The 23,646-nt window shown below is 39.8% G+C and overlaps 2 protein-coding genes across 2 annotated transcripts; both read right to left on the reverse strand.

Annotated features, from left to right (window-relative positions):
* Positions 1-188: 188 nt before the first annotated feature.
* On the reverse strand, positions 189-5,708 carry LOC310924247 (uncharacterized protein C17orf114). Its single transcript, XM_083885909.1, has 3 exons — positions 5,567-5,708; positions 1,590-1,685; positions 189-1,425 (listed from the first exon to the last, which is right to left on the reverse strand). The coding sequence occupies exons 2-3, from the start codon at positions 1,672-1,674 to the stop codon at positions 1,256-1,258; spliced, it is 255 nt and encodes an 84-aa protein (XP_083742035.1). The 5' UTR covers positions 1,675-1,685; positions 5,567-5,708; the 3' UTR covers positions 189-1,255.
* Positions 5,709-17,700: 11,992 nt separating this feature from the next.
* Positions 17,701-22,072, reverse strand: tm4sf5 (transmembrane 4 L six family member 5; the record flags this gene model as incomplete). Its single annotated transcript, XM_083905685.1, has 5 exons — positions 17,701-17,745; positions 18,108-18,300; positions 19,757-19,893; positions 21,069-21,149; positions 21,899-22,072. The coding sequence occupies 5 exons, from the start codon at positions 22,070-22,072 to the stop codon at positions 17,701-17,703; spliced, it is 630 nt and encodes a 209-aa protein (XP_083761811.1).
* Positions 22,073-23,646: the final 1,574 nt, after the last annotated feature.

Raw genomic sequence — 23,646 nt, forward strand, 5'->3', positions numbered from 1 at the left:
GTTAACAAGACTGTCTGCGCCTCGGTGAAGAAATTAAACCCTTTTTAACCTTTATGCATGTGACCCCAGGAAATACAGAAATAATTCACACACAATTTTTAAAAAGCAACTCAGGAAGCATTTTTAATGAACATCAGTATTTTGTTTGTAAAGAACAAATATTTCCAACATGTATTAGAATAGCTCATAATTAGTTTTTAATCAATTGATTAAACATGGAACTGAAACAGATTTTGGCAGTTTTATTAGTCGCTTGAGATCAACACTTTTATTCCATGATATTATTTTCAATGAGTTTGCACTTTAAGGTTTGTTAAAATTTCATCATGATATTATCAAATGCAAACACTGTTTTAGTTTTAGTAAAAAAATTTGAACACAAAGTTAGCAGCCAGATTTAGCTGAAGCTTAGTACTTAAAAAAATATTTATAGAAACAGAAATGTAACTGCTGTGCAGCTCCGTTTTACTCCATGTTTGTTTGGTTTTTTTCCACTAAAGGTAAGTAACAAGAGAAACCTCCTCAAACCACAACTTTTTTAAAGAAAAGCAAAAGCTTTATACACGATGGCTGCTAATGATGAGATTCATAGTTGTATTTTAAAGCAATACTATGTAACCGCCGCAATGAAAGTATGGAACTTCTGTATGGTGGCCATCACATTCCATAAAGGACATCATAGAAACCTGACAACAAAGATTAGGCTATGAAAACCAATTCATATTTAGTTTTATAGTGATTTATACAAATCTACTTATGGGTAATGTATTCAATTATGCCAATAAACCCTCCTAAATGTTACACTGAAAAAGTTGCATAGTGATGCTTTAACTGCCTTGTCATTGTTTATGAAACAGTGGTGGGCCATGATGTCATCTTCAATTAAAAAACTGCATTTTTCCCATTTAAAAAAACCAAAACCTAAACCTATTTTAGCCGCCGCCCCCTCCAGTAATAATGCACTTCTTGGTTATAAATGCTGTACAAGTCTCTGATGTCTTCACGTTCATCAGCATTATGTCCAGTTGGGCAGTGGATCCACTGACGCCATGGCGCAGTCCAAAGTTTTAACATACTGCACTTGGAAACTAAGTCAATTTCAGTTTAATCTCTGTCCTCTGTAGAAAGCGATTAATCATGAAGAGTTCTTTGTTAACAGAGATGACCGAGGATCAAAGGTGACAAGTGATGTGTTTGGGCTCCCAGTGGTCTGTGGAAAAGTCTGTTTATTTCCCTTTGCAGCACCTCGTGCTCCTCAGCAGGTGGCATCCACTGCGTTGAGGTTGCTGTCCAGCTGGTGTCTGAAAGACAGCCTAGCCTTGGTGGAGAAGTAGCAGGGACCTCGAGTGAGGCTTCCGGATCCTTCACTGTCACTACCCCAGGATGTCGTGGACGATAAACGGGGCTTCAACTCCTCTATGGGAACTGAGATAGAAGATAGAAAATCATATGTAAGTATACATTGCCTGGCCAAAGAAAGTTACATACTATAACTTTACTCCATCATTAATTCAAGATCTTGGTGAAAAACGAATGAAACAGTGGGTTGAAAATGAGTAGAGTACTCTTTGACTGTAGCTGCTCCTCACCTGTGTCTTGTGGGCACTGCCTGTTCTTGCAGCGCTCTTTACAGCGTCTGTAGAACGGGAAACACTGCAGCATCTTTACACCCATGATGGAGACGTCTGTGGAGTGAAAGTGACACTGGTTACTGTCTTTTTTTTTTCACTCTCGTAGTGTCAAACATCCTTTAAAACGGTTTCATAAACACCCAACACAGAATTCCCCAGCATGCTCGGTTCCCAGACGGATCACATTTAAGCTGTGCCATCACGCTGGCGGCGGATCTGAGTGTCAAGGTCGACCGACAGTGCCTCATCTCACTAGCTCACAGTTTTAATGGACTTATGTTCCTGCTCCTCTGTGACATGATAGCCATATATAAACTGATAATATCACCGGCCAATCAACCACCATGTACAGTCCCATCATCATTGTCGTTATCGTCCTGCCCTCTGTCTAATCCTGAAGTAAAGCAGCAGCCAGATTAACAATGGAGCAGACAAGTTGACACCTGTGACGTAGTATATTGAGATGGAGTGGCAATACAAGTTGAGCTTCAGAACAATTTGGTATAGATTTAAAACCAAAAAATTAAGTAATGCATAAATAATGCTGCTAGCCTCCAATGCTAACTGCTAATATAGCGCCTATACTTATTTCTGTACTTATTTATGCATCTTCTTTGGGGATTGGATCTGTAACATGGTTTTGTACGTCAAACTGATCACTTCCCTGAGGATTGTCCTTGGATTTGTGGCACTGCTGGGAGATAAGATAAAGTCAGGGCCCCCCGATGGAGCCCAGCCATGTTTGCTTAGAGTAAAAAAAAAGAACAAAAAAAGCAGCTATTTATTTTAGTATAGGGTAATCAGGGTAAGAAATAGGTCAGGAGAAATGGAGCAGAGGGAGGTGAAAGGTCTCTAATGTTCTAAAAAGCAGCTTTAATGGACAGTTAGCTGAACCTTTATATATAATTTCACATCTGTAATGTCAGACAAAATCTAAATAATGTTACATGTTTTCCTTATTCCTGCATAGCACACTGCATAATCCAGTTATTTTATAAAAAGAAGTCAAAATTAGGGCTGCATGATTTTGGGTAAAATATCTATGGTCAAAACCAGCACAAAGTGGGACACGAAACAAGACAAAAGATGACTATAAAGTAGAAAGAGTTGCAGTGAGTTTTTTTCTCCTTTACTATGGGTGGAGGCTTTTAACTTATCTCTGTGGAGTGGCCTATTAAATCTATCTTACTACACTATTTAATATATGCCAATTGTTTGACATACAAATGTATTATATACACATACATATACACAGCATAAAGATGAATTGCTGCAAATTTTATTGCACTGTGTCGTATCAAAGTTTACGTATGCGTCCAATTCATCAAACCTATTGTGACTCGGGTGCAAAGATTATTGTCACAAATCCCCCAGCAGCTTCTAAAACAAACCGCTAACCTCGTCAAGTCTGATAGAAACACACACACACACAAGTGTGATAATTCACTGAGTCCCCATTGTTCACTAATCGCAGTGGAAAAAGATTTGGTTATCTGAAGTCAAACTGTAACCTATGTTTGCGACATAAGACGAGGGCAGAGGGCAGAGCAAAACCCCTTCCCGTCCCCATCCATCCCCGCCCACTGTTCACTACCCGGGTCCTTGCTTGAATTATAGTGAGGCCCTTTCACTGAGACGTGACAACTCACACGTAATGTGTGTTTGCAGAGCTGCTGTACTTGCTCACTTCTGTTTCACTCATGTGTTCCTCTGAAACTATCATGTCTACAAACAGGGAATCCATTATGGTGTAGTAACAGTTAAGCACACAGTGTAAAGGGGAAAAGCACGGGAAAATTATACACTGTATATTAAATGTCTTCTTTGTAGTGAGCGTGTTTTTTTTGTTTTCCTACTAGCGCCAGGGTGCAAAGTTGTTCACAGACACAAGTACACAAATGAAGGGGGCTGGTCAGTGGTGAGGAATTTTGGACTGAGCTCATGATTGGTTGTGGGCAGCACGCAGCAGCCTGGGAGGCTGGTAGAGAGGAGAAAAACAACCTTAGATGGTAAACACACACACGACACACATTGACCACAGAGAGAGAAACTAAAGGAAGATAAGAACGGGAGGTGAACGAAGAAGAGCAGATGATGGAGACAGATGTTATATGTAAAGTGCAACAAATCCAGTGTGTTTCTACAGTTGAAAAGGGCTTGAATTTTGCATAAAGTGCTTGAAAAATGCCACAAATTGTAACTTTAAGAACAAATTTGTCATTGGCAGTTATTCCAATATTGGTCTAGTGATTTGTGTTCTTTTAATGCACTTATCTCACTGTTTGAAGTCACATTTTATTAGGTTTGTCTCGTCTGGTGCTGTCGGTAAAATGTTTGTCAAAAGGAGAGGAGAATATTAGCAGACAGAGGTGTTGAGATAACCGGTCTGAACTTGTACATGACCTGATTTTCTGTTGTTCATGTTTCTTCTCAAACTCCCCGCAGGCCGCTCATATGAGCAGCACGCAGCCTCGGAATAATGAGGTTTTACTTGTTTCATCACCTGCTGATGGAGGCGAAAGAACTCACAGCTCCTCCAGAGAAACATCAGTGAGTGAGTGATTGTCTATGCTGCGTCACACATTTAAAGCGACAGTGTGTAACTTCTGTTTGCAGGTGAGACTGCAGAACTTTCTGTATATTCCTACTGTTCACTGACAACATTGCCACACAGACCTTTACCGGGTTTTAGAGAATATAATCCATAGTGTAAAACACATCACCCCGCGTCTCCACAGACACAAAACAATACACTGCTAAATTATAGATAGATTATCCACACATAAACAACTTTCCCTATACAATCCCTTTCTTAAGAAAGTATTACAATGTTTATAATCACAGAAATCGAATGGAGCAAATGGAACACAAGAATCAGAAGAAGAAGATGAGCAACAGCGAATGCAAGACCAAGACAGAGGTGAGACAACGACATCATCGTTTTCCCAAAGCTGCGTATTGGTTGTATGCATGAAAATGCAAAGGTGGGTTTCCAAAGTGCTGGTTACGCGTCAATAAAAAGCCGATACGATACAAATGTTTTGTAGATTTTGTTCTCCTAAGGATCACAGAGTCGTGCAGGGCTGACAGGCATCTTTGTGGGTTTTAACTTCTGAAATATGTTTGTTGAACATTGTCCCTACATAGATTTTCCATTACTTACATTACATTTTTTCTCTCCTCATCTGCACAAACTCAGCTCCTACAAGTGTGTGTTTAGAGACAGATGATAAGAGTCTTCCTACAACTCCACACAATATTATGGCAATAATGTAGGCTGCTGTTGTCTTATAAATGCTTATATGCAAATGCCCCTTTACTTCTTACTTCTCTACAGCTCAAATAAGCTCCACCATGAAGCAGAATGATGCTTATGAGTAGAAAACGAATGATATGCAATCCTTAAAGTTGTTCTTTTTAGTACTAAATCAGTTGTCATTGTTAGTTTCATCACAAATGCACCTTTCATTTCATAGTCTGCATAATCTCAAACACCCCTTAATGACAAACAGTGAAAATCTCTGTGGTTTATTTAGGGTGGGGCTCGTGCACGAGGCGGTGGAAGCCTCCGTGCACGAGCACGAGGGCAGCGCCAGCAGAGCAGACAGGTTAATCTGAGCTTTCCCTCAGTCTGCAGCACTACGTTACGTCTGGAACAAACGGTGAGTGAAGGTTGACGTGCGTAAACAAACATATAGCATATCTAATAACGCCGATATTTACGCATTTAATTGTGCAGAAGTGTGTTTCACGGCACGGCACGGCACTGACACACCCCCTGCTGTACCACCAACAAACACAGCTGCTTTAATTAGAGGAGGATTCCGTTTCTTTTGCGTCACGTATATTACATCTCCTCCACATTGCTTTTCGTTTAAACAGCGCTTTTTAATGTTTATTATTTTTTTAAAGCGAATAAAGTTGTAATTACCAACCTGGTTTTAAATCCGTGTAAACAGGCGGTAAAAGTGTCAATTGCTGGTTATTTTCCCAGCTAAAACGCCGCCGCCGCCGCTGCTGCTGCTGTTGTCCCCTCAGCTGCGGGTCCCTCCCTCGGTAGTGGCTCGGTGTGTTTCGTCTCTGGAGCTCTGCCCGGTACTTTGTGTCCCGAGAGTCAATGGAAAGGTTTCTGCAGCGACTCAACTTTAAATAGCTAATCCCCGGAGCATGGTGAGTTGACACGCCTGCTCTCTCGCTCCCTCCCTCTCTCCCTCCTTCCCTCTTGTGTTTTCATTTTCCGTCTCTCTCACCCATGAACATACTGCACATACTGCACTTTGGCGCTTTGTTCTTGCCTCCAAATGTTAATTAATGCAATAACACACATCACCACCCTGTAATGTCAGGAGTGAAGGTGTTTTGACCTTTTTTCAACTGCTACCAAGAGGATAATTACATTATAATAACAATACCTTTTATTGAGTGCGTTAAAGCTCCAGTGTGGGACATTTTAAAGTATTGTATAAAGTACCTAAAAGGGATACTTGAGTAAAAGTACAAGTGTCTCACCAGAAAAGGAGAAGATGAAGTCACTTTTTTATAATATTACTTATGTTAAAGCAGGGGTCTCAAACTGGTGGGCCACATACGGCCCCCCAATCGATTACATGTGGCACCCCACTTAATCAGGGTATCCGCAGGGTCTTAAAAAGTCAATTAAATCCTTAAAATGTCTTAAATTCTACTAAAATCTCATAAAAGGTCTTAAATAGAATTTCGAAAGGTCTTAAAAATCTATTAACGTTACGTTTATTTAAAACATGCATAAACTTCAGTCTCGCTTTGAAATGTTTCTGTTTTTGATGATGGGATAACATAACTACACGGAACTAAAGTAGGCCACCTGTGCTGCCCAGTGAGAATTTATCGAGCACTACTAGCTAGTCTGCTGTGTGCGCGCCGCAGTGTGTTACAGCTTAGCATAGCAGCAGTGAAAGCCCACAGCTTAGCCAAATTGAAAGTTCAACGATTTGTGGCTCCAATTTTCCTTCATGTCTTTTGTACTTTTTTTGCCAGTATGTATTTGAAATGGGTCTTAAATTGTATTCATTGTGGTCTTTAAAAAAGTCTTAAAAAGTCTTAAATTTGACTTGTTGAAACCTGCAGAGACCCTGTTAATATCATGTTATAATGAAAACATGGCCCACGGCCTCGCTGTCTTTTAATCACAGTGTGTAGCTGAGGCACAGCTGCCAGCGAGGTGATAGAATATAATATATGCTTGCAAGCATGTTTTTATAACAGTAATAATAAGACCTTTGGTCATAATTATCCCATTATTAAATGTATCACATACAACATTCAATTACATATATAAATATGCTTGCTAGGGCCCGAGCCACGAATGGCAGTGGCCGAAACGGCTCATGGTACAAATTTTAATTATTGTTGTCCACACTATTATTTATGTAATTTAAAATAAATATCTGTTTTTGATATTAATACATTAATTTTGCATCATAAATAGTATTATTAAAGGTCACATAGAGAGGTCCTGTTGCACATAATTATATGTTAGTTATGGAGGTCTACTTACATATATTAACTTGTTTTTATGGTCAAAAGGTCCTAGTTGCTTTAAACGAGCTGATTGAAATCCTCTTTTTGTTTCAGAGTGAACTTTCACACCCAGAAGACAGAGACTTGTGATTGGCCAGGACTATTCAGCACACCAGCTCTCAGAAGCGCAGCTCCCACCTCTGGAACGGTGGATGCACTGCTCCTGATTATCAAAACATTGTTTTAACAGTGTTTAAAAATAGCTTCGTCACGACTCCACGCCGCAGTCCCTTTTATGACTTTGACCCGGATTCAGACCCAGACACTGTCGCTCGTGAAACACCTCCACAACGGATGTTATTCTTCTTCTGCGGTTCAATGTACGCAACCGGATGTGCCCGGACTAGTGCCCGGAGCAGGACGATCGGTTGTTCAGGAGAACCGCTGCTTACGTAACTATTACGGGATTTTCAGAGATCTCGTTGAGCCCCGAGATTACAATAAAACACAACGTTCTCAGCAATGGCTGAACTGTTTGTTTTGAACCTTCAGGGCTTCATAAACAAGGTAATGACGCTGATACACACCAAAAAACAGCATTAATAGGAATTTCCGGTCGAGTTCCGCTTTAAGTATACGTGTGATATCCTGATGCAATATTGTGAACAGTTGTTTTTCTCTAGGCCGGCCCCCTCTTGACCACAATAGATACGCATTGGCCCCCAGATCATTTGAGTTTGAGACCCCTGAGTTAAAGTATCAAAAGTAGTTTTCTGATATAAAATGTACATGAGTTTTAGAAGTAAAAGTATTAAAGAGTGGAGTAAAGCTTGGGGCATGCTAGGGTGAGTTGTCTTTCAACTGGAAGATTGTGAGTTCAATTCCTGACTGCTAGTCTATATGTGTCCTTGAGCAATACACTTGTTGCAGTGTGTGAATCTCCTAAACTATTGTATAGTACTAACAAAGATAGTTTGAGGAAATGTAGTGGAGTAAAAGTTGCTCGAAATATGAATAAAGTACAGATACGTTAATTTTTGTGCTTAAGCACAGTAACAAAGTATTTGTACGTCGTTACATTGACATCACTGGTTATCACTGGCATTTGGACTGGAAGGATGTGACTGAAAACACAGGTTTTACCTGTAACAACGATTAGTGTTCCACTCCAGGCTGAAGAGAGCTCATGCTCTGGTTTAAGTGCAAGTATCGGTCACACTTAATACTTTTAATTACTTTTTTCCCCTGAAAAAGTGTCTTATTTTAAAACATCTGGATGGGTTCCAGTATAGTAATTGAGGAATAATTATAGTGTATTGTCATGATTGCATTGCTGAAACAACAGCTCTAGTGGCGAATGGTAAAAACTTTGCACAGTGCTGTGTGTTTGTAGGGTACTCTATGTCAGTCAGTGTTTAGATGCATGTTAAAGGTACAATATGTAGTATTTATGGGTTTATATAACCCAAAATCCAATTTTTTATACATATTATGTGCTCCTGCATTGTCTAGTCGCTGTATAATAGTTTTTGTTTCAAAAAGTCATGTAAAATAACATGACCGCGGACCGCGGTTGCATAGCCACTGTTAGCAGCGAGACGCCATGTTTCTACCGGAGCCTGTAAGGACAAACGCGAGAGAACAAAACAAGCGTCTCTTTACTTGTAGCGGAAGTCCCGCCTCCTCTCTCTCCGCTTCGTCTGCTACGGCCGCGGTAGCTCGCCCTCTCCCTCCCCTCACGAACCTCATCTATTGACACGGAGAAAGACAACGAGGACGACATTTGACCAGCTGCGGATACCGTAGCGCTCAGGGAAGGGAGGGGGTGAGCAGAGCAGCAGGTCTTTGTTGTAAATTTCAGCCTCTCCTCTAGATGGCACTATAAACTACTTATTTCCCCTTTAAAACTCTGATTGTAGTCAGACTAAGACAATAATTCGACAATAGTCCGACCAAAATCAAGCTAGTCTTAATCGGACTAACATACCTGGATAATGCGATTCATAGTCTGATTACTCCTGCATGTATAAGCTTAGTCAGACTGATGTCAGACTTCTGCACATGCACCAACATTTCCTGATTATTTGTTTTTGCAAATAAAATAAAAAGTGAGATTGTCAGTCATTTTCATTAGAAAAACTAGTTAAATACAATTCATCATGTGCACACTGGTTTTGTAGGTAATTGCGCCAGTGGTTTGGCAAGCCATGCTGCACCGTGTGTTTGTGTGTGTGTCCTTTGTGGGCTAGGCTTGACATGCTCAACTGCAGCACTTGTTGTCTTGTTGAAATGCTGCATACAGTATTATATCTTTAGCGCAATGGCCTTACACTACAAAAGTGGCTATTTTAAGCCGACATGTTTATACAGCAGCCCAAACGGACATGAGTTTCGCATTTGGAATCAGGAGCTTACTACAAAAATGCAGTTTTGATAGTCACTGATAGTGTTTAAGTTGTATAAATCCAACAACCCTGCCAGTGAAGAGGTAAAGGTTCCAGTCTTGCAAACTTCAAAAGCAGCAGCAGCAGTGGAGAGATTCTCAGTCAGGGTTTGTTTCAGGTGTGTTGAAGCAGGGAAGCATCTCAAACATGCAGGTCAGTCTGTCCCCAGGACCAGGACTCAGACACCTTGGGCCATGTTATACTTATGTATACTATACTATACTTATGTATTGGTAAATAAAATTACAAAGAACTTGGGCTATGGCAGTGAGCACATCAAAGTTGCATGTAAATAATCAAGAATTGATGATAAGAACACACTTTTCTCTGTGGAAATAATGTTATGTGAGGGTCATGATATTATAATTGGATAATTCAATGATGTGGAAACAAAGGGATTATTTAACCATAAACAAAACCTTTGCGTGGCCCTCACCAGGAACACTGTTTTATCAAAGACAAAGAAAAGAGAATGCATTCCCAGAGGGACTATCTATAGCTGTGTGATGAAATTATGATTTTTCAACTGAGAAGAAGTGGAAGCTCTTTCATAAACTACAGGTCTAATCAAAGAGAATTCAAACGTTGAATCTAATCAACGCTGACATGTACTCACCTGTTCCTTGGCTGGTGTCCACTAAATGATCAGTAAAATGCATAGACATCTATCATTATCGATTCAATACCGTGTGATGATAAAGGTGTGGCAAGGCACTGCATAGCTTCTTAAGTTATTTCAGTGGCTGTTTGCAACCTGCTGGTTAAGATTTTTGGAGCACATGTTTTGTACGTAGCAAATAAGCAAGTGCGGAAAAACAACCTGTGGTGTGTTGAAAAGGTGCAAAAAATGGAAAGTAAGTGAATGATTTGATCAGATTTCTGTCCTGGATTGAAAAGTTGTGTGTAAGAACCTAAAGTTAGTGTGTTAGTCTGGTGTTCCACACATGCATACGCTCAGGGCTGCCACTAACCATTATTTTCATCATTGATTTAATCGGATAAATTAGTTATTGTTTGGTTCAAAAAAATTTTTTGTGGTTATCATCTTTTTCCTTTTGACCAAGAACGAGTAGTGCCACAAGGAGCGTGCACAGAACCCATTCAAACCTGTGATTAACCTGGTTTTTGTCCAGTGCGAATGTGGCATCAGTGACATCTAATGGTGAGATTGCAGATTTCAACAAATGTGGGACTCCTCTGCTCATCCCTCTCTCATGGCGCTTTTCCACAATATATATGTTATAGCACGGCTTGGCATGGTTTGATTCCAGTTCTAGATTCTGGCACCTGGTACTTTTTTAGTACCTGCTCTGGGGAGGTTCCAAGCGAGCCGGCCACTGATTGGTCAAAGAGTGTCGTCATAAACGCGACGTCCGACACAGGAATCGAACCAAACAATGCCGAACTCTAGATCAGTTAAAAACACTTAAAAATCCCGAAAACATTAACAACACTAACAAGCGTTTATCTCCAACATTTTGCAAGGAAATGTCTAAAATCTCAATATTTAACGGAGGAGTCTGGTGTATTTAGCGACAGCGATGAGCCAAATTGCAACCCGTTCAGCCATATTTTAGCCCAGCGACTGTGTCAGACGGACTGTGCTAACTAATCTTTTTTTAATGCACAGATTAGCTAGTACGAAAACAACTCAAACAACGGCAGTTTTGTGCTATGACAACCCCTCCCACGCTGAGGAGGTACAATAGTAATGGAAAATGACATGCCGAGCCAAGCTTAGCCAAGTCGTGCTATAACTGTATAGTGGAAAAGCGCCATAAAGTGTGTCAGGTGGCCTTCACATACCAGAAAGAATGTAAACAGGGATTTTACAACTCTCTCCACTTCAACTCTTCTTCTTCTTTATTGGTTTATACATTGGTTCCTCTTTGTTTGTGTAATAATCTTCCACTTTCAAATTCAAAATGCCCGGCTGTAGAATCAACCATAAAGTAAGAACCTTAGTTAACACATATATATTAGAATAGAATATTCAATTTCTGCCACTTAACCCCTCCTAAATGTGATACACTGGACCTTTAAATCTTACTAAGACCATGTCTCTGGTTGCAGAGATCAAGTCCTGGTGGAAATTTACCCAGATTAGTTTTCTGGCGCTCACAAATCACCCAGGAAACAGTCAGTGGCATTTCTGACGCTGGCACTCTTCTGCCAAGTCCAACAGTGACTAACCCACAAGTAGATGAGCTGTTTTCCCTTTCAATTCCTATGAAAATGTCTCCACTGCCGAGTGGAGACTGAGCCTGTCACAGCAGCTTGTAACCAGGTCAAATTCTTGTCATGTGAGCTGCAAAAACGTGCCGTCGATGTAAGCGTCCATTCTTCCCCACCACGGTGAGCTGTGTGCACAGTTGCACGTATGGATTTCCACATGTGGATGTGGGTGAAGGACAGACTAACTTTTGAAAGGAAGGTATCTCTGTGATGATTTATAGTGGAACAGGTGCCTTAGGTTCAACATAAATAACTGCCAACTTTATTTATCAGTGTCTTTTTCGTTTATGCCTAACTGGTTACCTCTGCAGTGTCACGTCCACTCACACTCACTCCTGTCCTTGTAGGGGTGATGAGTGTCACTCTGCTGGATGACCCGAATATGATTATGAGCGAGCGCGGCAGTAGCTCTTTGTGAGCCCTCGACACGAGGACGCTCAGATATCACAAAGTGAACCACACCCTCTGTCCCACTGGCCTCGAGTGCCTCGAGTGTGAATTCACTGTGACACTTTTAGCCAGCGGGGGTTAGGGAGAGAGTGTCAATGTCACAGTGCTGACATAATCCCTTCAGAAGTTATGTTCCTACATGGTAATTTAGCATGGGCAGCATTAAGTAATCCGTATGATAATCATCATCATATGGATGTACTGCGGAGGAAAATGCTACTTGTCCTGACCTGTTCTCTCAAGTACCACAACCCTTACTATTTTGTGTGGATTAAATGTAAATAAATGGAAAGTTCAAATTAATACAGCAGCACAAGACGTAATAAGAGATAAATATGAACGGAACAAAATGTAAGGATGTGTTGGCAGGCAGTGTTGTGTCCAAAAACCCACGCAAGAATAACCGAAATGTCACGGAATAACAATAATAACGTTGGCGTGTTCAGGGTCTGTAGTGTCAGGTACGAGGCGATTGGTCAATGTATGGCCAAGTTAGGTGGCACTTCCTGTTTCGTGGCGAATGGTCGAAATTAGCCAAACGTCAGATGGTTGCCCTGGCCACGTCCTCTGGAATCCGCAAAACCTTTGAAAGTGTCTAGTACAGATTGTCGCATTTTTTTTATGTTGGTCCGATAAACGCGCACAGACTAGTGTGTGTAAATCACCTTGATGGACGCCAAATTCAAAATGACCAACTTCCTGTTGAGGAGGAAATTGTCAGTTTGACCAGTTTAGTCATTTCAATATTGTGTTGGAGTTCTTCCCTCAAGCTAACAATGTCGATTGTTGATGATTAATACTAAAAATGTGTCTGTTTAAAACTTTTTTCTTGTCTCATGCCCATTTTTTATTTAATTTAAAGTCTCCAGTCACTATTGTTCACATGTGTTTTGCAAATTAGAAAATCAGAGCGACTGTAAACAAACCTCAATCAAGTCACGGCAGGAACGAACCAGTCGAATCCTCTGGTGAATGTTTACCACTCCTCACCCTGGATCTGTGTTTTCCTCCTCCTTTGCCCTCCCCCTTCAGACTTTCTCGCACTCATGGATTGTCGATTTTCTGTTGACGTTGGCATGCTTCTCTGCTGGCTGAGGTCGCCCACGGCTGGTTTCAGCCTCACTGTCACTGTCCCACTCTCCTCACTCTGCTGCTCCTCTCTGTATCTCACATTTCTTTACGTGTTTTGAAGGAATTCCTGTTTGTTTGTCTTTCTTGTGTCAATCTCTAAGTGCAGAAGGGGAGACCTAAGCATGGCTGTAATCTACATACCATGGAAATCAGCTGATAGTTCCAAGTGTTGTGAGCAGCAGACTTGGTATCATCCTTAGACTTAAATACAGGTTTGTTGTGTAAATTGTTAGCTTGAGAAAATGGAGGATTTGTTGTGTCTGCCCATAAACTACTAATATTCATAGGCGACTAAAGTCAATATAAAGCATCCACCCATCCATCAACTACCACTTCATCCTCCACCAGAGGGTCGCTGTGCCTATCTCAGCAGACATTGGGCGATAGGCGGGGTACACAATGGACAGTTCGCCAGTCCATCGCAGGGCCACATATAGAGACAAACAACCATTCACTCACACACTCACACCTACGGTCAATTTAGAGTGACCAATTCACCATATCGCATGTTTTTGGACTGTGGGAGGAAGCCGGAGAACGTGGAGAAAACCCACGCACACATGGGGAGAACATGCAAACTCCTTGCAGAAAGGCCCTGGCTCGAACCCCGTTTGGAGGTTGGAAGACCCAGGAACCCGGGTCTTCTTGCTGCAAAGGCAAGAGTGCTAACCACTACACCAACCGTGGGCCCCCAATATAAAGCAATTGCATTGAAATACATACACTAACAACTGGTTTCCACTCATCATATTGCATTTATTCAAGTTGGCATAAAATTAAAGGCTGCAAAAGAAGATTTGCTAAAGCCTGGCCCACACTAGAGGATTTCTAGAGGAATCAACTCTCTATTGGAAGACTCTGATGCATACGTTATAATCGCTTCTGCACTGCAGGATAATTTGGAGATGCACATAATCTGTTCAAATCGTGACTGAACTCTGGCCAACAATCCTCGAGCGTGGTTACCGTTAGCTAAATTGCTCTTAGCTACACCCTCATTCCCTAAATATGGAACAACTAGCTGAATAAGTGTCTTTATTCATGATTAGGATTTTCTTCATAACAGAGAAAATCTGTGAATAAAGTGAGTGGTGGAAGTCTATAAAAAAATATCTGATTTGACCGTGTATGTGCTGTGTGCAAAATGAAATAAATCTTTGCTTGGTTAGGAGTGTCTGAGCTGCGAACTGTCATGTCCTGGTGTCAAATGATGACATTGTACTATGAAGTTGTCAGCATCTTTACACAATTATAACAGAGAGTGTTGTGTGATCGGCTTTAATGAATTTAATCAGAAACAAGCTCTGTATTTCTGAAACGCGTTATCAAAATAAATGCTGGATAAAGAGATGTTTCAGTGATGAAATAAGCACTAGGTCAGATTTGTTACTAGCTCCAGACATCCTGAACGCGCCCGACAGTCGACTTTGTGGCTCGACATGAGTCATTCACAGTGTGGTGGACATGATTATTATGTGGCTGATGGTGCTGAGCTGTGTCCGGGTAAAGCGTTTGTTTGGTCACTGCGGTACACGATGACTGTTGCTTTCAAACGAGGCTAATGCATAGTGTGTAATATTATCGTCTCACTCAGGCTGAGTCATCATGTACAGTGTTCTTTGTCCATATTGCCATATGACTCCGTTTTGTCAAGAAAATAAGTCTGGGTGAATTTTTTTTTATTGTTATTTGGCGTTTTATCTGCTTGGAAGCAGCGTTTTTTGAGCACTGAAATGCGACTTTCTTCGTTTGAAAACGGGTTCCAGAGTAGTAAACGCCACCTTGGGCTTTTTTCGTGTTGACAACCAAAAACGCTACTTTGCGAAAACGGTGACGTCATAGCCCCACCTTTCTCTTGCTCTAGCATTTGCTTTCGCTATCTTTGTTGTCGTTGTCACCATACTCCTGTTGTTGTATTTGCTTTTATTTATTTACCTTATCCACTCTCTTTGTCCATTCTGTCTCAGTTTCTGTGATTGTATACAGTGTTTTTGGTGTAGCAGTGTTACAGCGCCATGTACAGGCCTGGGATATGTACTACAGCGTTTAGAGTTGTTTTGGGGCGTTTCGTGTGAATGAAGACGTTTTCCTGAAACTATGCTGTTTTTTTTTTACAGAAATCTTCTTCAAAACCCACAAAGAAAAGATCATTTTCTCTTTGTTCCGTTTCTGTTCTTCCTCTGTTCCGTTCCCTTGCCTAAAATGACCCATGAGTTCATGCTTCCTTTCTTTCCTCGGAGCATGTGTGCATGCTTTCCACTTCACCGTTTAATGGCAGTTTTCTCTGCTTCCCCGAAGTCTTTCAGAGTGGCTACAATTTGCATGAGAAGTGGCTGGGAATGGGCCCCTTTCCCTTTTTTTTCCTCCCTTTGTCCTGCCATTCTTTTATTCCAAATTCTTCTCACTTATGCCCTTTGCTCACTGTGTGCTGTGCCTTACAGACAGCTGCACAACACCAGGCAGTCAGTTCGCTGAGATGGTCACAGTGTTGGTAACAGAACTTGTTTTCCACAGCCACTTAATTTCCCCACCCTGTCCTGGATGTGTAATAATTATTTTTACATTACGCATTGTATTGTTTACAAGCCAAAGCACATTTTTGGGGGGCCGGATTCAATTGGCTGCACACTGTGAGCTCATTCAGTCAGTGGATGTTAATAGAGAGGGGTGAAATGTTCTGGTCGACATTATTAATGAGGCGAGGAGTACACTGGAGCAGGCCTAAATGCACTTATCTGTACTACCAGGAGAGTGTTGGCACTTGACAGCTTTGGCTGATTTGGATTTGGTCTCAATCAGGACATGGCATCTATATTTAACTGGGTGCAGCTCGCTAACAGGCTTTTAACTCGAAAGTTAGGTAACAATTACCACGAAAGTCACTCCATTGCAACTAAAGATTATGGGGGCTTATCCATGCTAACAGGCAGCAATACTCACTGTGTACTGTTGGTGCACCTGCAATGTTCACAGTGGCCACATGGGGGGGGGGGGGGGGGGGCATGTTGACCTTTGACCCTGGGGAACAATCCTGTTAGATCAGGCTGTCTGACTGAATAAGCACAGCATGAGGTGAAGAATCTCTCTTTGGCATAAACACTGACCATGTCAGGACCAGTAGTCCTCATGGAGACCAAAACCTGGTCCTAGCGAGGAATGAGTTAAGTTTAGGGTTAAGATTTGAATTGTGGTTAGGTTAAAGTTAGGGATAGACATTTACTGGTTTGAGTTAATGCTGAGAGTTAAGGCTTTGTTTAGGCTGTCCAAATGAAAGGAAGTCAGTGCTGTGTACCAACTCCTGGCTTACAACCAGTTTATATAACTATCTATAATCTTTTTTTTTTTTTTACATTGTTTGATATTTAGCTTCAGGTGTCATATTTTATATTGTGGTCATTCACATCTTATGTGTGTGCGTAAGTAAGTTGACCAAAAAAAAGAGACACATCAGGAAAATTGTTTTTTAATCTTGAAGATCAGATCAGACAAAAGCTCTTGCTCTGAGGAATTTCACGTTCAACAGTTCTTATTGTCTCATCATCACATGATCATTTTAATTATACATTTACATCCATATCTGTCCAATGAACCAGTCAATATGGACATGTCTTATCGATTCAATCATTATTTTTTAATGTCATCCCTATAAAGGAGATAAGAAATAAGGATAAGAAAACTAATGGAGTTAGGCTCAAATGCTGCTGAAAGAAAATCCCTTCATCTACCTGTTGTAAACACAGGCTTAATTGGGGTTTGGGGTTTTGGGGGGGCGGGTGGGGGGTCGGGGGGGCTGGACTTCCTTATGTTCACAGTCCACCTTCATCCTGCAACAGGAGAGAAGTCACATGTTTACTTTGGCAGGAAGCAAAAATTTCTGATAATCAACAGAATAAATGATCAACGCGTCCATCATGTTAATGTGTAGGCATCTGCTGATGCGTCTGCACTTCCTCACAAATGTTCTTGGTCTTGCACGATGTTCAGGAAATATGTTTGCAAATGATGTACAGTGAGTACAAAAAGTTTTTAGTTAAACTTTACCAACTTTGTCCATGTGCTAAACTTTAAACGAGCTTTACCATTAACTTCTGCAAATATTTATGTTCATATCCCCACAGTACACACAAAAGAATCTGAGTTATGACCTTATAATCTCATCTTTTAGTAAGACTTTTTAAATAGATCAAATATGACAAAACCTCAGCATTTCTCTGTACAATTTTCAACTTCAAACAGCTTAAAGGCTTAAATTATTCTAAGAATAATCTAAGAAATATACTCATACAGTCAATTTCTTTCAGTACACCGTGCTACATGTTGCACAGTGGGGAGTCAAACTCAATCAGCTTGTCTGCCTGCACACATTATCAACACAGGCAAAACTACAAACCTTATCCTTTTCCTGTTTTCATTTGGTGGAAATCCAGAATCAAAACAGGATTAAAGCAACACCGTAGGAAAGCTGCAGAATGCAAAGTCTTAACTGACTCACTTCCAGGAATTAAACCACTCGGTACAGGAAATTCTGTCTTACATTGGTGTGGTCCTGTTTGATATATCACTTCCCCCTTTTTTTTTTTTAATAACCCTGCTGTACCTGTTGTGAGGTTCATTTTGGGATTTTAGATCATTACGTGTCCAATTCTTTATTCCAACCTCAATTTCCGAAATGTTTTTTTTTATAGTTTTTTCCCTGTTTCGGGACTGGTTTACTCACATCTTTGCTTTCGCGGCAGTCTCCGCAGATGCATCCCAAGCAGCCGTTGACCACCTGGATGCCGCAGAGCACCAGCTGCAGGAGACCCATGGACAGCAGAATGGAGAACAGTACGACGTGCCACATCACTGCGTTCTTGGGGTACTTGCAGTCTGTCCACATGGTCTGGTTTACAAGGTAACTGCCGTCACCCCTGAAAACAAAGGTAAGAGCCTTATCATTGTGCAGGACATGGCTGCAGTAGCTCTGGAAAAGTTGTTAAAATTTGAAAAGTGGGATATAAACTTCCAAAAATGATTATGTATATTACTTTTCTTGCCAGAGGGTTCAGAAAAGATTCATAAAACTTGTCTGGTAAGTGACAAAATATAAATTACAATACAATAACTGAGGTGTAAAACCAGACTGAAAACGGGCTGTGTGCTAAGCTAACTGGCTGAGGGACCGTATCTATGTTCCCCTGGTCCTATGTTCCCCGCTTTGTATGTGACCGGAGAACATAGGACCCTTTTTCAAAAAAAGGGTCCTATGTTCCCCGTTCACATACAAAGTGGACCTTTTTTGGGAAAAACGGAACATAGGACCCGGGGAACATAGGTACGACCTCCTGGCGGAGCTAGCTGATTTCCTACTGTATCTATATTTTGCCTTTTGACATTATTAGCATTAGCTTAATTCAAAATTAATCTTTTTTTACAATTAACTTACAAAGTGCTATGAGGAAAATGTAACAGTTTGGCCAGTTTAAAATTGTTATACATGTAGCTATAAGCTATATTGTGCAAACTACTGCTAAAAGATATGATAACCATTTTTTAATTATTATTTGCGTTCATTTTTCCCATTTGATCCATACAGAGAGATGAGAGGAAAATGTGATGTTTTCAAGTTCTTTGTTTTGTTTGAAATACAAAGCAAAGCACCACAGTAAATGCTCATTTTTAAAAAGCCAGAATGAGTGAGTGATTATCAAAAATTACTATTAAAAAAAATATATAAAAAAAAAAATTATCAAATAAGTGAAAATTGATTTTTGTGCTAGGAAGACCAAGCTGAGTTTGAATACTAATATCCAATCATACATTATGTGAACTCAATAATGGTGCACTTTAAACCAATTTCAACATAGACAGCAGTTGTGTAATGATTAATAGTAATTTATCAACCTAACACTTCTTCTTTATCGGGTGATTTAGGAGAAGTACTAATCAGATGATTGCATAGTAGATGTGTTTGACTGATTATTGTCTGATTAAAACACCACAGTGTAATTCTTCTGGTCACATGAAAATATTGCTATTTTTCTTAGTCTGAATTCTCAGACTCTTTCCCAGAGAGTGATACAAACAGAATTGATTGGTTTAGTCTGCCACACACTGGACTGTAAGAGTATTACATGTTTAGGGTTAGTAGTTTGTTTGTTTTTTGAAGAGGAACTGAAAGTGTTCTGCTTGTCAAAAAAAGGAAGCTGCTTCTGGTGTGGGGACCAATTTGTGGCCTCAGACTTTTGGACGCCACTGTATAGCTAACGATAAGACCACAGAGAAGAGTGAATGCACAAGAATAGGAGCGCAACAATAAATAACTGCAGATAAGAGTGTTTCTGCAGGGAGAGGGGAAAAAAAGCATATTGATGTTGAAATACTCACGCGTTTTCAAAAGGGTACGCCCATTCGTCACCAGCCATCTGACACTTGGGTCCGATTGCCAGACCTGCAGAGGACACACTGGTGCAGTAGATGGCTCCCACCAGGCCAAAGGCAGAGGAGAACACAGAGCCCAACATCTAGAGGGAAAAAAAAATGTCCCTTTCAATTTAAGCCTCCTGTGAGTCTTCCTGAGGCTTCTCATATTTTTGCCCTGTTAAAGAGGGTTTTTTGCGGCATTTTTCCTCCCCTGATGTCAGCTTGACTTTTCCACTCATATGCTTAATTCTACTAGAATTAGATAAAATTAATAATAAGTAGTTAATAAATACTTATAATAAAACTATATACTTTTTAAAGGGATGTCTTTAGTCTATATAAATAACCAATCTTGTCTGTACAACAGAAATTAGACTGTATAGACAAATGGACAGAGTCTTCCAGTTTCCTCCTGCAGCCCACCAGGAAATAAGAATATATCTCAGTTTGAATTAAAACCTACAGGAAAATTGTACTTGATTTATAACTTAATATTATATATGAAATATACTATATACTAAATATTGTCCTGTATTATTATTGGTCTCAATTGCTAGTTTCACTTCTACAATAGAACATGATGTCAGTTTGATAAATTAAGTTCTCCTTTAGAAAAAAATAGACGATAAAAATAAGACATATTATGTCCTATTTGTATTGTCTGTACATTTTATATTATATATATATTATATATTATATGTTATATAAGTGGACAGTGTGACTGACATCTTATATCCAATGGGAACCTGGTTGCACGACGTCAACATAGCGAGTTTTGAGGCTTCATAACAGCAGTTCAGATTCCTGTGGGTTTTGCTTTAATTCAGTTTAAATGTGTGCACAGATTGTACTTCAACACAAGACAGATTTTTTGGTTCATCTACTTCCTTAAGCTCTTAAGAAAGAACTCCACTCTTCGTTTGCCGTTTGTTACTATATTGAAATCCATAGCCTCAGAGGAGGGGTTTTAGTTGCTCTTTAAACAGATGTTTTAAAAAAGGAAACAATACAGTCATAAAATCGTTTGGTTCATTTTTAAAGAGACGTACTTCTGTAAAACTTAATCACTTTAAATAGTTATTTATTAAAAAAGTGGAAGTTCACTGAGTGTAAATATTTTATCAACATCCATATGGTGCATTGCTGATAAAATACACGCGATTAAAGTCGGTTATATGACGTCTCGTTTTGCCTTTGAGCTCTCGCCCACCACCATTATTAGTCCACAACAACAACACCATGCATTTACTTAAACCGCTCAGATGACTTCACTCACCCGGCAACGGTTGCCGCAGCAACCTGTTCCACAGCAACCCTTGCCCCCGGCCCTGATAGCAGAACAGCTCGGGCACAATATCTGCAAAATTGAAAATATGAAATGATTAAGAAATGAAATTCGATTAAGATTCTCAGTCTCATTTAATGTGAAGATGTGGTATCTTTATGTCTATATATACAGTATATACTGTATATGTCTGCATGTGTGTGTGTGCGGACACATTTGCTTGTACATGTGTCTGTTTTTCGTCTTATCTGATAAAACAAATATTTGCCAATCCATAATTGGGTTTTACTCCCACCAGACCAAAATTCCATTGTCACAATTCTAGACTATAATATATCACAGCAATAACATCATGTTCTTTTATAAGATCCAAAGGTCTCTTAGATTGATACGTGTGATAAGGTATCAAGGGGGTTAAGGCTGTACATACAATTACATGTTAGATTTATTCATGGCAAATGATGCATAACATAGCATAATTAAGTAGATTGTTTCAGATTATTTATTCAATCTGTAGCAGTGTCCTATTTTATAAGCACATTTCTAATCCCGAGACATAAGAAGCTATATACACTTTTTAAAAGTAACATAACTAAGTTATCTTAAATCATAATATGATATTATATAATATATGAATTTCTTTTCATTTTACATCATTAATCTGGACCTTTTTCAGACCCACCACTGGATCAATTTAGATCGTTTATACACTATAATGATATCTTTACTAGTTCCACAAGGCTTATTAAAAGACAACAACAACAACAACAACTATAAAACAGACTGTCTGTGATTTTAATGGACCATAATGTATTACTCACAAAGAGGCCTCCTCCGATGAGTCCCCCCATGAGCCAGACCTGTAAGGAGATCTGGTCAGTTTCCAGATTCTTCCCGTCAGGGAAGAACAGCAGCAAGTTGGCGATCATGCAGACGAAGGCTGTGGGCAGCAGGGTCAGGCCCACCAGGCGAGCACACTTCCCCGTACAACACATGCTTTATGGTTTTATCTTTCCTGAGTACTTCAACTTCTTCCCAAGTCAGTGAAGAGAGAGTGAAACCGACAAAATAACGGAGTGAGAGAGAGGCAGCTCACACGGTGAAAGTCAAACACAGCAACAGCAGGAAGGAGAGAAGGAACAAAGGCCACAGTATTGGTGCAGCAGCCCACGTCTGATTTCAGACCATGTGTATCTTCTCTCTGGTCTGAGATAACAACGGAAAAAAAACCTACCTGAAGCTGATAATAAAGATCATAAAAGAGAGGTACCTGTGTGTGTCACCCTCTGACACACCTTCAAAGAGCTGTGTGTGAGGGTTATGACTCAGTTTTTGTTATCAGGTTTGAATTAGAATTAGAGATTAAGATAAGAGTTTAGGTTTAGGTTAGTGTAAAAGACTCAGGATACACTTTGTTGTCGCATATGCTGCACTCTCTACTGCCCTGCGCTGTGTTGTGCTGCATTTGTGCGGCCTATTGCACGAAACTAGGATGACGGATTAAGCCAGGCTATGTTGCTTATCCTGGTTGAACTTAGCCTCAAGTCGGTTGCAGAAAGCAATGGTGCATAAATTACCATGGTGATTTATTACCTGTGGTTTGTAGTTATATGTTAATCATAAACATATTTTACACATTATTCATGACCTTTTTTGGAGTTGTAACCAGCATTCAAATATTACAGTGATTACCGGTGGTTCAATTTTATTTTAAGTCGGATTAGTCTAGATTTTAAATTGTTGTATCGTGATTGTTGATTGTTGTCGATGCCTTTAAAAAAGGGCTTAAAACGTTTCTATTCGAACAGGCTTTCCTAGGTCGTTCCTAGATGTTATTATTCTCTTTTCTGCACTTTCTTCTCCTCCTTTAGCTATTCTTTCTTCTGCTGATTTTAATCGTGTCTGATTTTAATCGTGTCTGATTTTTCTCTTAGTCTTTTGTTTATTTTGTTTTTTGGTTTCTGTAGCACTTTGAGATAACTTTATGAAAAGTGCTTTACAAATAAAATGTATTATTATTATTATTATTATTATTATTATTGTTGTGATTCAACTTGTAGTTGGTCAGAAAATATTAATACAAAGGATTAATTATTTTTAATAATTCATTTTGTTATTAATTTTCTTTAAAACCCTTGCACAGGGCACCATTATGTTGTGGTTCAACAACAGTGGCAATAATTTGATTGATAAAAATAAAAGTAATAAACATTAATTAATTTGTTTAAAAATGAATTAACTTTAGATCGGGGCACCACCCTGAAATCAGGGAAAAGACAATCAATCTATGCCTTTCAAAATCAGTCTAAATAATCACTGTAATTGACTATATCAAAGATATCCCAATTGAACGGTAATGAAGGTATGAATCCGAGCACTGACCCTCGCAACCACCGTTTGTCACAACATACATACGTACAAAAGACACAGACCGTTCCTTTAGGTGAACAAAAGTAACAATTTATTAAATCAACTAACAAGAATCAATTAAACAATTTGATTCACCACATTAAATATCCAAGGTTAATGGAATGATCTAAGTCAATGAACATTAAAGCATAAATGATAA

The sequence above is a fragment of the Microchirus variegatus genome, assembly GCF_963457635.1.
Source record: "Microchirus variegatus genome assembly, chromosome: 2".
Classification (NCBI taxonomy): Eukaryota; Metazoa; Chordata; class Actinopteri; order Pleuronectiformes; family Soleidae; genus Microchirus; species Microchirus variegatus.